The 14587-nt window shown below is 33.8% G+C and overlaps 1 protein-coding gene across 3 annotated transcripts; it reads right to left on the bottom strand.

Moving 5' to 3' along the window:
* Positions 1-217: 217 nt before the first annotated feature.
* Positions 218-14587, bottom strand: LOC128203631 (uncharacterized). 3 transcript variants are annotated; one of them, XM_052905126.1, is made up of 9 exons: positions 14479-14587; positions 13602-13669; positions 7071-7774; positions 6815-6868; positions 5963-6457; positions 5778-5831; positions 5025-5570; positions 3742-4009; positions 218-3364 (listed from the first exon to the last, which is right to left on the bottom strand). In XM_052905126.1, the coding sequence occupies exons 3-9, from the start codon at positions 7735-7737 to the stop codon at positions 3334-3336; spliced, it is 2115 nt and encodes a 704-aa protein (XP_052761086.1). In that variant the 5' UTR covers positions 7738-7774; positions 13602-13669; positions 14479-14587; the 3' UTR covers positions 218-3333. The 3 variants fall into 3 exon arrangements, with proteins under 3 accessions (XP_052761086.1, XP_052761087.1, XP_052761088.1); XM_052905127.1 differs by lacking the exons at positions 13602-13669; positions 14479-14587 and adding an exon at positions 13712-13803; XM_052905128.1 differs by lacking the exons at positions 13602-13669; positions 14479-14587 and adding an exon at positions 10664-10701.

Consider the following 14587-nt stretch of genomic DNA (forward strand, 5'->3'; position numbering starts at 1 on the left):
GCAAGTCATACGGGTTGTTCATTTGTTTAAGATAAAGATTTATTTGAATATAGTTGTCCATTTTCAATCTAAATCTTTAGTGGAAAACTTGATATTTCTTCCAGATTTCGTGACAAACACTTTGAAGACTACCGAACCTTAACGGTACTAAATATGTCAGAACAGGTAATGACGTCATCTTTAGGAAGTGTACATTGGAATATCTGATGTAGGCCGATTCAAGTTTCAAGTTTATTGACAAATCAGCATCTTAGCTTTGGCCATTTACAAATGGTATAAACAGTTATTTAGACACAACACACACGTATATGTATACAACTTACGAATACTGCAATACACGATAATAGTATCTTAAGATATAGATGAAACTCTATAAATAGCATTATTCTTTACATTTAAACATATAATACAGCTTAATGTACTTTATATCACAAACCAAACTTATTAGGAAACAACGTATGTTTTATTTGTTTCAGAAATCCATTTCATAGGCAATTAATTTTGCAACATGTTAATAACCTTAACATTATCCCAAGATAACAATATTTTAAACTTAACTAAGCTCTAGACTTGTATACAATGTTTCCTATGTATGCAGATTAGCAAAGAAGAAAATGATATTCGGATTCAACAATGATCAGTGAAAATAATTAATATTTGCGTTCTGCTCTGATAACATTATGCAATTATATTTCTCTCAATTTCCTTAATAAATGTGAGGAATATCTTAATCGGGACTTGTTGGTATCTTATTTTTTATATTTTCTTAACAATCTAAATATTTATCAGCCTTAAAATCGCATTTGAAATTTTGAAGATACTCCATTTTTGACTGATTAGACAATTTATCATCCCATTGTTGTACATACTTGTCTCTTAGTCTTTGCAAAAGGTAAGGTATATAATTAAAATTAACAATACAAACATAGAAATATAAGCCTTCAAAGCTATTATAACATATGATCACCAAACATATACATGCTTATCAATATTTACATCATTATGAACCAATAGTTGAAGCACTAGAACCATCACCTTTCTTGAAAATAGGAACTATGACGCCTATACAGCAATAATCGGCAAAAAATCCTTTGGCATAAATATAACTAAAAATCTCAAATAGATAAGCAGAAATAAACTCCTTGGAAACATTGAAAAAATCTGCAAGATTATTTTGAAAATCAGGACTTTTGCGTCTTTTTCAGATTGATTTAGTTTTCGGAATTTCGGTTAATAAAAATCGTCATTATTAAATTAACTGAAATGTAAAGAATTTGATATTTCTTAAAAATGCTAGACAAATTCATCACTTTTAATATCATAATTGCATTTATTTATATATATTCTTGCGCTCCACTTGCTTAGATTAGTAAACATGTCACGTTCTTTAGAATAAAAAACGTGGTTTGCGTTTTACATCACAAAAACTATATCTAGTATTTGAAAAATCAACATGATTTTCATTCTACGGTATGGCTTTGATACTTCGTTAACAATGGTAAAATGAATGTTTTGTTATTTGGGAGTTGCATCAAACCTTAGGGATTTTCTGTTTTTATAATTACGTTAACACAAAATGCATTTTCGTGAGGCTGCAAATATATATCATAATATAATAAAAAAACATCCGAAATTTTATTTATAAATACATCAAACTTTGCATTTTCATGCAACTGATTATTAGAAATATCATCAAACAAATGATTTTATCATCCAGCAAATACCATGAATCATGAGGATCACAATTGTGCCAAACAATCTTATCATAATAAGAGTTAAAAATTATATCAGTATTACAAATTATAGTAAAATTTATATGAAAACTACAGAAACAAGCTCAGTAGACGAAAGTTTAAACATAAACCTCGTTTAATGGCACTGGGTAAACGCCAAAGACATAGAACACAAAAAACCCCAATCACAAACCAGATACATGGACCAACAGCACAAGACTCTACAAACAACACAGTACATATATACTATATAACAACTTGGTGTGTTTATCAAGGATTTATCAGGTACCGCCTTGGAACGGTCAGTAAAATGTAAATTTACTGGGGGTTTAAACAAATATGTGCGCACAGCCTCACTCTTATCCCAACAACCCCGAATAAAGTAAAAACGTAAATATGCATTAACTTGAGGTAACTTAATAATAAAACAAATTATATTAAACTAATAGGTACTTCAATGAATAGGGATCTCGACTCTATCTGCAGACGAAGGAATACAATTCCGAGTACTAATGCATTTTTTTAAGATAAGATGCAGTCATTGTTTGAAACTATGAACATCACACACACACCTAAGGCATACTCAGAAAATTCAGCTACGTCAAGTGCTTTGAATCTATCAAACAAGTATGTAAGTTGTAATTGACATTGACATAGTCAAATACGCCAGGCGCTAATCTGTTTCTAATAAATGTGTCACATGTACAATTACCAAGCTCTAATCTACCATTGACAGTAAAATACTGTTTTCTTCACATACTGGCAGCAATATGTTCCCCAAAGGATTAGACTCGTCATCAAATGTCGATCGTAACGGTAAAACATCAAGAGGAACATCATACTTCAAATTCGTTCAGTGGTAAACATGTATAACAAAAATAAAAATATACATCATTTTCCGTATCACAAATGTATTTTCATTTAAATCATATAAAACCTTTGTTATTTTGTTAAACAAGCTCTATTCCCTTCGAATATATTTACCTCTAAAACACTTTAACATATAACTGTTACGAATATACTTTTTAGTTGCAGTTTGGACGTCACGGGGAACGTAAAACAGTGAACAGTGTCCATGTCTACATAAGTAGTTTTAGCATTATAAGTTTCAGCATAAACATCATATATATATTTGTCAAACTTAAAGTTTCGAGGGTGTCCCAGGACGTTCCAGGAAACACATCGGAACTGTTTTTTCGTCGCTTCTGCCGGTGTCCGGTCACCACTGGTTCCAAGGACGGCGGAGAGCCAGTACAGGACCTTGAGGGGGTGGTCTTGTGTTTAGCGAACCCTGTCTTTGTACAGGACTTGACACGCGAAGCGTGACTGCCCTGTTAGCTGGCCTGTACAAGGTAGGGTATTACCTTTCCTCTTCGGTTCTGTATAGCTTTCGAAAATTGGTCGCTTACACCGAATGGCGAGCCTCATAGTTAAGTACGGGCCACAAATATTTACAGCCAGTTTGTTCCTATGGTAATTATTTTTTTCAACCATTAAGCATGAGTTACCCTGTTCGTATCTGACAATTTTATAGGCCATATCAATCTTGAAACCAGTTTTTGTATACAATGTATTCCAATTTTAAGCGTCAGCACATCTTTTAGACTTTCTTAGATCTGATGAGCTTTCTTCTGTGAATTTAAGAAAAAAAACATGAGATTGTCTCTTATTAAACGTGATTGGAGATTAATGATGTCTTCATTTAACTTGGAATTTATATGTTTCAGTGAATTAATTCCCTCAGACAAATGTTGTTCAGTACACGTGCGGTGCAAGTATTTGAACTACGCGCTTCATCATTAATGTTCACGAAAAGCGTCTGAAGGGATTCAATGAAATAGTTTTTAAACTCGTCTTCATAAAATTCAATTGATCAAATGGTCGCATACTAGTTATTCACTAAACTTGTTTACTGGCTTATATATGTAGGTATGCGTTATTTGTGTCACGTGACAGTGATTCAATACAAAAAACTACTAACATTTTCTTACTGTCAATAATATATTACCTCATTGTTTGATATAAAACCTCCCCATCTGACTCCTCATCTGTCTCTGAATCCTCATCTGTCTCTGAATCCTCATCTGTCTCTGAATCCTCATCTGACTCTGAATCCTCATCTGACTCATCATCATCATAAGAAGATAATGGCATAAATGATGAGTCTGATTCATTATCTCTCTCAAAATCTGAATCACTATCTCTCATAAAATCTGAATCATTTGATATCGTATCATCTGCCTCATCATCTGTATGGTCTAAATCAATAACTGGACCTGAAATATAGCATTAACTTTTCATAGCTTCATAAGTAAGTCACACCAAGGATTCGTAAATGACCAGCATGAAAAATAATTGCAATCAATCTCACTGTTGATGTTGTGCTCCGGATATTTTCGCATTCAATTTAGATATTAGATATTAGTTAATAAAATATGTCATCAAAACCTTACTGTTTAAAGTGGCATTCTGGTTCAAAATCAAGACAGACACATGTATAACAAACGTAAAGGTTGAGTGATAAATCTTTAACTACTGACTAAATAATGCATTTATGGAAAATAGTAATTACTGATAACAAGATTGTAATCGTGTATATAATATCTGAAAACCCCAAAAATATTAAATGAAATTTAAAAACATTTACAGTGATCTACTATTGTCTCATAAGGTAGAAATACCGTGTTTTCTGCACATTTCTTTCAAATTAAACTCTGAACCCTTCACAAGAACCTTTGTTTTCGACATTGATTCATCATTTCTGGTATATCTAAACAATTGTATAAATTGTTATAAATCTCCGTGGCCTAGTGGATAAGCGTCCGCCTACGGAGCGGGAGGTCGTGGGTTCGATCCCTGGCCGCGTCATACCAAAAGACGTTAAAAGTTGGTACAAGTAGCTCCCTTGCCTGGCGCTTGGCATATAAAGGGTAGTGCTTGGAAAAGTGGTGTACTCAGTACTGGTTTAACCCAGGAAAGTTGTACCCCGTGTATCGGTGCTTTACACCGAGCACGTAACAGAACCAAGGGGGTCTGTTCGAAAAAGAGCTAGGGTCTCGCACCCGGACTTCCTTGTATCCCACCACTGTCTCTTCAGCGTGCTGTCCCTTCAGCAAAAACAAAGGACCCCGTTGGAAATAAGTGCTTGCACTTTCACGGGTTATCCTTGATCGCAAGGTCTAAAGAAATACATACATACATATTTGGGAGTAAGAGTGTCACGTTATGTTTTGTTCTTCGTATACATTCGCATTCATTTAGAACATCAGATGTTATTAACTAAAACTTTACTTGTTGAGCTTTTTGCTCCGGATGTCACCGTATTGCATTGCCTTGATTGGACTGGTGCTTTAACTGAAGCAACTGGCGTCTCAATTTCTTCCTTGACACAAATGAAATCACTTGGTGGTATCCGGACCTCATGTCTAAAGACTTGATGCTCTCCAAGGTCGTTTTTACCTCTTTCCATCTTATCAGATTCAATTGTCGCGACCAAATTAAGTTTTCCTTTTCGCACCAATGCTAGTAATGAGTCAAATGTCTCTAGCCAATTTGCAAGTCTTGCCTCATCATACTTATATTTTCCCGCTATGTCTTCTACCATTAGCAAAGAAATGTTTTGCAGATCAATATTTGAAATATCAGACTTATTTCGAACAATGAGAAATCGTCGGTCATCATAATCGAATGCAAGACGCAATGCAACGCTTGTATTCGTGTTCCTCCGTTCACCACTTATTAGCACAAATTTGTTTTCTTTCATTTTCACTCGAACTGACTTCACAGATTCTCCACTGACCGGAAAGCTGTAATCATCTCGGTAGGATTTTGTCATTTCTGTAAAACGTAGAACCAATAATGGTTATTTTAAGGATCTTACCATTGAGTCAACATACTTCAGAACATCGACGAATTCATAAACTGGCGAAACAAGATTCAATAAATAATACAATGGCAACCAACAAGAAACATTTCAAACACTTAAACGTTAAAGGCTTAAAATCAACGCAAAACTGTCATTCAATAAATAAGGTCACAAGTTACCTAGCATCGTCTTCATTGAACTTCTTTCCGTTCCTGTGGTCTGATTTAACACGCCTAGAAGGCAGAAAACACAACATTTTTAATAACAATAATGTCTACTTATAAAAACTACTTTTATAGAATTCAAATTATTGAATATAATAGAACGTAATTTGAAACAAAATAAAATAAAATAAGTGACACACCGTCGTCAATAACATCTGGTTCTTGTTTGCTGTTTTCCTTGTACAATATAACTGGCTCATGCAGTAATCCATGATGGCCATCGACACTTCTCAATGCTCTTTGCATTATCTCCGATTGTGTTACGACCATAACAATTAAAGGATGTTCAGAATCATTGGTTTTAAACTGGATATTGTTAAGAATATCCAGCATTGCTCTTGTCTTCCTTTTATTTGGTTTTGCTTCTCCAAACGGGCATTTGAACAAAACCAGTTTTAACTCCTTTGGTTCAATCTGTTTCCAGTCGTTAGGGTCAGTAAGCATTGCACAAAAATCCTGCTTATACTCTTCCAAGTATTGTACAACGTACAGAGCTGTTTTAAGGTAAGAAGATTGGCCATGCCCAGAAACAACAACGAATCTATCAGCTGATAATCTGCGTCTGATCTCTGCACATTCACTAGGTGGATAAAAGTACTCAAACTGTTCTTCATTCATTGTTTTTCTAAAATCATCTGTAAAAACATACATTCATGACGTAAATGAATTTATTACATAACTTCATCTAACCACATTCGCTGTAAAAATATCTGTTTATAAGATAAGTGCAAACTATTTAAATTTCCATTTTTATTGTCTTACATTTGATGTTTGATCTTAAAGGGTGTATATTCTTACGATATTGGATGATGGCTTTAGAAACTACATGTGTGACAGTTCCAAAAAGCAAGGTGTAGTGAACATCACTAACGATATACAATTGATGCTGACACTATTACGTTGTTGACATATTTCGACATGTTTAAACGATCAAGCGAGCTGTATTTAAAAATTGACCTCGACATAATCCATATAACATAATTATAACCAACCAAAAAGCCTTTCAGGAGTTTGTGATGTTTTCTTGAAACGCTTCGCTGGTTTTCCTGCAGAAAAGAAATTATAACATTTGAGTTGACGAAAGTTTTCTAAATGTGTAAATTGAACCATGGAAAACAGATCAGTTTCATCACCAAATTAATTAAATTAACAAACAAATCGTTAATAATAACAAAGAAATGTAGGAAGACATGAGTGAAAAAAGTTGCAAATATTTTTTCATGTATTATATTCTTACAAATAACATACCACTGCGATTGCAAGGCGGTCTTTTTCCACAAGCATACGAGGGAATTGTCGCTGATGTTGAACAGTCTTTGCTCAGGGATTCAACCTTTTCTTTCAGGCTGAAAATTTCTGAATCAAGTTCGCTAGTGTGACTTATATGCCATTTACTGAGAGTGTCACCAAGTTCCGGCAAGCAACTAATCATTGTGTTATCTATGTTGGCCTTAACTGTTTCTTTATATTGTTTTCTTTTGATAAAATTTGCAATGGAAAGTGTAGCATCTGTAAGTCTTTTCCAATTTTGCTCAAAGTGTGAGTCATTTATTTTAGCAATCCTTGCCATAAGTTGCATTCCGTTCCGTATTTCTCTAATCGTTTCGATATCTTTCTTGACATGCACAACCGACGCACCATGCAATTTCAAAAGAAGAGTAGTTAGTAACGAAATATCCCAGTTGTTTTCATCACATAACCCTGCAGCCGGGAAGAGTAGGGCATACTGGTCATTTCGTATTATTTTCCTTCTCTTTAAAGCATCGATGGCATTTTTCTTTGCAATCAAGTAACAATGCACTGTGGTGACACTCATTGTGGTATTTTTTCGTGCTTGTTCAAGAAAGAGTTCCTTAAGCACGTCCGTGCAGATGTTGACAAGAAACGTAATGAGCCTGTAGTATCCCTTCGACATGATTGCTCGGATTGTGTGCACACGCCCTGATCAAAAGCTGACAATGAAAATAAAACTTAAGCTTAAACAAGTTACTAGGTACTATCCAAGTAAATAATATGTTTTTGTATATATTCTTTGCGATCTTATATAATGAGTTGTGGATTTTATGTTTAAGACTATCGCTTGATATTTTGTATAAAAGTACTGTGCATAGCTTGTACAACATTTTGAAGTTAAAATTAGTAATTTACCCATTCTGATAATTGTATTTGTCGATTTGTTCAGGAGGAACGATCTGAACATTAAATACTTGGCAACTGACATATCCGAAACGTATCTAAATTACGAAAATTATTCTAATATTTATTTATCTTTAAAACAAACTCATTATAAGAAACTAGCTATACTCCACGTAAGAGAAGGACATGTTCATGAAAATATACACAAGGCAAAACACATACATGTAGTAGGGATTAGTTTTCAGCAATTGTACATTCATAAATTGTTACATTTGCAAAAACGTTTACATGTTTCGTATTTGATACAAGGACATTTTATGGCGTTTTGTACGTTTGGTTTTGAAAGTATTGCTCAGTTACCCGGTACCAACAAACCACTTTTCAAATATTCGGTGACGTTAAACTATACATTCCGTTGGCTTTGGCTGAATAATATAGCGAGAGAGAGAGAGAGAGAGAGAGAGAGAGAGAGAGTGAGAGAATTAACAACAACAACAACAAATACCTTTATTACACGCAGGTCATACATACATGACAACATAAGGACAAATAAGATTAGTCAGCAGTGTCAATAAAAGCTTAATTATACTAATACGAAGAAGGATGACTTTGTCCCGAGTGGCGGAAATAAAATGGTTGTGTATTTTTTTATGGTCGTACATGTATGAAATATGTATCTTATCATGGAAAAGAGGGAGACAGTTATTTTAAGTATAATAAAAGGGATATGCAATATAGTGCCAGCTTTCAAAAGCCTTGAAAAAGCATATCGTATAAATAAGTTACCAACAGTATTGGGGAACTCAGTATAATTAAGTCAATTTAACAAAACCTGGAGAAATTACACTGGTTGACATGCGTTGCGTATTAAATGTTTCACAAATAAGGCTACTCTTGTCAATAGTTTAACATTTGTGCAAGTTAACAGTTCCTTGTATTTAATTGTATTTGGCCTATTGAAATAATAGGTTGATAGGTATTTTCTTCTGACATTTGAAAAGGATGGGCAAACCAGTAAGTAGTGGTATTCATTACCAATGTCTGACCTACAAATATGACAGTATCTTTCTGCATATTATTATACCTTCCTATTTCTATCGGGAATTTGTGGTTCGCCATACGGAATTTACTCATATAGAGTTTCAAATTAGGCGAAAGGTTTAAAAAGTATTTTTCTAATTGGAGGGTTTCCTTGAACAGTGAGTAGTTTTTGCCTTTAAAAGAGTTATTCATTACAGAGTGCCAATCTTGTTTGAACTAGTCAATAATGACTTGTTTAGAATTTATATTTGTAGATTGTTCTAACCATATATTGGAAAAACCCGTATTATCTAAAATTGATTTGATGTGATCTGTCCATTTAAAAGATCTGGAATTATCATATTGCATAGACTTATGGCAAATATGTGATAATTTAGTTTGTTTACCTCGAAGAATGAATATCCAGATTTAATCATTTTACATGTTATGGTTATTTCTAATGGATATCGTCCAGTTTCAATACAGCATATAAGCAGGCGTGCTCATTTTAGTTTTTGTTATTTTTCTGAGAAAACTAAGGTGAACTTGCTCAAAAAATTTACGAGTATACTAGTATTGGCAATATTGTATTGTCAAATAATTGTAATTGTAAGTCTGTCGGTAAATCTAGATTGTAAATACGTTTATATAGTAAGTGCATTGCCTTTTTGGCCTGTTCAACTAAATGTTGTATTTTTGCGTTAAGAAAACTTCCAGAGCTTGAAAAGAATACTCCTATATATTTATATATAGTAACCGTTTCTATTATATTTTATCCTGTTTTGAAGTTAAAGCGAGTCGGCCTATTAGTGCCAAAAACAACTACCTTTGTTTTTTATCATTATTGACCTTTAAATCAAATGTACTGCAATAATTATCAAAATTATCAATCATTTTTTTGCAAATTTGTTTCAGTTTCGCTAAGTAGCGCTGTATCGTCAGCGTAAAGTAGGGTGAGTATTTTTAGATAGGTTAACATGTTTTGTTCGTTGCGGGCACTTTTTTCGACTCCTGTATTGTTCAGATTAAGAAGGTAGGATGCCAAATCATTCAGAAATATTGTGAACATTAGACACCGGTATGTTGTTTGCTTGTTTGTTATTGTGCAGAAATCAGTGTTAAAATTATATGCACTCCTTGGGTCTTGTGTTGGCTTATTTCTTCACTGTTCTCCTTTATACCTACTTTAATCAGTAATCTTTAACAATAGGTGCTCCTCCGCCATTTTCCATCGAAACCAACACCGGATATCAATAAACGGTTTACAATTTCAGAAATCTTTACATTAACTAAGCTGCAAGTAGACCGCGTAGCTATTTCAATGTAGCAGGTAAACTTAATGCTTTAACTCTTTGGAATCTTAATTATTTAAGCAATTATATTTTATACACTTCAGCGGCAATCAATTTAAACTAAGTTTTACGAAATACACATTAAAACACTACAATTAGCTAATACAATTATTTGAAAATTAACTACTTTTACTGACGGACCGGCATACCTCCGAGGTCATTTTCGATGGAAAATGGCCAAGGAGTACCGAATGAAATCTATGTATAGTAAAATGTATAACTAACGGTTGGAATGATGAACAATGGTGATAGTGGAGACACCTTTAATATCAGTAATATTGATGCGACCCGCTTCTGGACATAAGAAATATAAAATAATGTCATTTTACTTACCTCTCAAATGTTTGGCCTAGGATTATGGCATCCTTTTCATGCCTTTGGTGCATTTGCACTACTGCATGCATTTGGCTACATTAAGTAAGCAGCCTTATGCATAACTCTGTGCATATTTTACGTAGAGATTTCTAAAATTCTTCGTTTGTAATGACACATAATATGAATCTGGCAGGGATGCCGCGAATTTGTATTGCATGTAAAAGTTAATGTCGTTTATTCCATGTACTTACGATAAACGATAAATTAATCCAGATGATAATGAAAACCACTTAAAGATCTGCATAATTGCTAAGTAACTATTCAAGATTTGGTGTATAACACTTGTACTCGCGTATTTTTCAGTACGAATACAGTTCCATTTTTGAAGGATGTTTCACAGCTTCTCTCTTGCTTGATTTAAAGTTGCTATGTTGCATCATTTAATCGATTAACAATTATTTGCGAATATTGGTGTCCTGAGTGAGAATTGTTTATATTTATATGTAATTTTTTTGTTAGGAAGTCGAGACTTTGTCCACTATACGTTGTTTTTCATATACATCCAATATGGCCGCCGCTGTTTCTGCTACAGCGGGGTTGGCCGTTTATTGGCCGACGGCCAAGTGTCATGTTGAGAGTTGGCCGTTTCTTGGCCGTTTCTTGGCCAAGAATGGGCCGCTCTGTTTTGACACCGGCTAGAAAACGACCCGGTCAATTTTCGGCCCTTTTTCGGCCAGTTTATGGCCAAATCCCTGGAAATTACTGGGACATCGTTTAGACAGGCCGCATTTTTGTTTGCTTTGATTATTTTATAAACATTGATTTTTGGGGGAAATGTTTGATAATTTTACAAAGATTTAATATGAATAACATTTATTCTGCAGCTGTCATTTTATTTGTTACGAAAGAGGAACATTTTGGCATTTATTTAGATTTAGAAACTTGATGATTTGAGACTTTTTGAAATTGCTGACACTTTGGTTAATTTGAGACACGCTACAAAAACATTTGAAGAAGTTGTAATTTTATTTCACCTAACAAAACAACTTGAAATGTTCGAGCCGCATTCTTTCTGCAGCCTGACGACACCCCCTAACAGCTGTGGCGCAACAATATCACTTTACTTTAAAAAAACAAGTCGTTTCCATGTGCGTTTATCGCGTTATTGAATCAATACTAGAAGCTTGAATTACGTATAGATAGCTTGAGCGTTTTTTGTGTTTGTAATCTAAACGACAGTTTATCTATTGGCGTTTATCATTTTAAAAATACTAGGTCAGTTTAAAATATTACCTTATCTACACATGTTTAGTGCAGAACATTTGCAGCTACATTTTACATAAATAACGTGAAGGCTACACTATAAAATTACATTCAGGGGCGTCTAGAAGCTTTTATATCGAAAACATTCGAGACTTTGTATAGTGTTTACAATCCCAAATATCAGTGTAGTGAGTATTTAAATAGCATACCAGCCGCATCGCGAAAATGGTCTTTCGGACAAACATTTGGATGTATTTGTTTAGTTGTTTCAGTTAAATGGTATTTCATAAAGCAACAATAAGCATTTTATGACTATATAATGTATATATCTAATATTGCGTAAGTCACATATTTACAAGTAAGAACATCAACTGCGCATTTTGTATACTTAATTTCACGTCACACACATTAAGTTATTCCAAAAGTACGTAACGTAAGTTACACGCATAAATAGTGTATCAATATTGAAACTAGCTTGTACAAGTATCTGGTGCCTGTTTCATTAAAGATCTCGTAAACTGAAAATATCCTAGGGTCATATATTTTTAATTTGATATGTATTCGTAAAAACTTACTTTTGCCAGTATTCAAATTAAAATCAGTTGAGAAAAGGGTAAACAATGGTAATGTTCCGACTAATTGATGGTTATTGAAGTTAGGAGTAAGATCATTTATAGAAAAGGGGCCATCAAGAAAAACATAACAAGGTCAGTTAATCTAAAATATGTTCAATACTTGGACTTCATGATTAACTATATGTAGACACAGAGCGCGTCTAGTACAGGCAGCAACAGCGACTCCAATGTTCGATGTCTCGTTTACTTTGCTAGCGGAATAATAACAACAACAAAAAACGCTAAACAGTATCAGCTTTCCCAGAAAATATGGAATGTCATTCGGAACTCCTCGGCTATTTTTATCGAAAACAACCTCGGATGTATGCCGGTGTATCAGTTAAAGTAGTTCGTATTTTTTTAATTATATCATTAATTAAATGTAGTGTTTTAAAGTTGTATGTATTGATCTAAATTTAAATTGATTGCCTGTGAAGTGTTTTATTGCAAACATAATTAAGATTCCCAAGAGTTAAGTCAAAACGTTTAACTGCTAAATAAAATTACTACGCGATCTACTTGCAGCGGACTTAAACGTACCACTTTTTTGAGTATGTAAACCGTCCAAATACATTCGAGGTTGTTTCGATAAAAATGAACGAGGAGCTCCGAATTATGGAATGTAAATTAATATTGTGTGGTGTAGTTTTTATTTATATAGGTATACAAACAAATAGCAGAGTAAGGGTGGGGCACCAGCACCCTCCCCCTAAAATGGACAAGTTTACCTTTGTTTGTTTATATTGCATAAAACAATACGACAGAATACACCATTGTGAACCAGTTCAGATTAAGAATATCCAAATTTATCCCTACAACATTTATATCGTATCTGTATATAATACAAATTTATATATTGCGTTTTACAGGAGCGGGCTTGTCCAAAAATGAGCCCTAAAAGTGCACCCCTTTTAAAGCTAAATCTGTGATCGCCCCTGCATCCAATATGTTACCTCAAAGGTAGATAATTTTGTAATTGATATATGATCCTGTTTGTAGTTAAGCTAATCAAATAAATCTGTTATGCCGTAGCCAATTGAGTGTGTTATTGTACACATTTCTTATAAAATAGAACCAACCTTTGCTCAAACAGTCCGCCTTTGTGGTTATCCAAAGTGCACTGGTATGCTCTGCTGTACAGATACACCTAAATCGAAAGAAGGCAAGTATTAAAATAAAATGTATATACCTCATTTATAAGTCCAATCGTAACCTCTCATTTTTCAACACGTGACCGTACAATATATTTCCGTATCGGGACGCACGCGCGTACAAAAAAACCCTGTATTTTTTCCGTATTGTATGATTCACAGGTAAAGACCGAAAGACATGCATAAATGAAAATCGCGATCGACCGATGCTCTCAAGGTAGAATGACATAAATCCTTTTTAATAACCTTATCAATACTCGTTTGTTTACAAACAAATCGTCAGATTGTTGTAAAAATCTGATATCAACGCCTTTATAACTACTCTATTTGAGAAAATGTTCCAAAATAAATGTTTGTAAGTATATAAAGAAAGCCTTTGTCATACCCAACTCATTTATAAATAGTAAAACTTAATATAGTAGTTATGAAACGTTCCCTTACTGCCACGGTTAACATATTTATTATTTTGTATTCAATCTATATAAACTTCTTGCCTTCTTTAAATTCTATTTTATATTATTATTTTTAAGTTCAGATACGTGACATGTTTATATATATAACTATATGCACTACGACGATGTACTCTTATATAAGTCGAATAAACTGTCTGTTTTGTTCTGTTCATAACAGCTTGTCCAATATGGTTTTCCCATATGCTGTGTACTCGTCCAAATATGTCTCCGTATTGTGCAGAACAATGTTAAATAACCCATAATTACATTTGTAAAACATTTTGATATTCCCATCATTCATATCAATCAAAATACAGAAAATAATTATGTCCATAACATAAATGCAAACTCACCTCAACTTACGTAATCACAGGGAAAACAGTCCGACCAGGAAGCATTCGGAACTCCTCGGCCATTTTTATCGAACACAACCTCGGATGTATGCCGGTACATCAGTTGAAG

This window comes from Mya arenaria, chromosome 9 (genome assembly GCF_026914265.1).
Source record: "Mya arenaria isolate MELC-2E11 chromosome 9, ASM2691426v1".
NCBI lineage: Eukaryota > Metazoa > Mollusca > Bivalvia > Myida > Myidae > Mya > Mya arenaria.

Excerpts from the sequence above, each read along its gene's own strand:
- LOC128203631 (XM_052905126.1), bottom strand. The coding sequence starts at position 7,737 with ATGTCGAAGGGATACTACAGGCTCATTACGTTTCTTGTCAACATCTGC. Across the intron at positions 6,869-7,070 it reads ACCGCCTTGCAATCGCAGTG|GAAAACCAGCGAAGCGTTTC; the intron begins GTATGTTATTTG and ends TCTTTTCTGCAG. Across the intron at positions 5,571-5,777 it reads TTCAATGAAGACGATGCTAG|AAATGACAAAATCCTACCGA; the intron begins GTAACTTGTGAC and ends TACGTTTTACAG.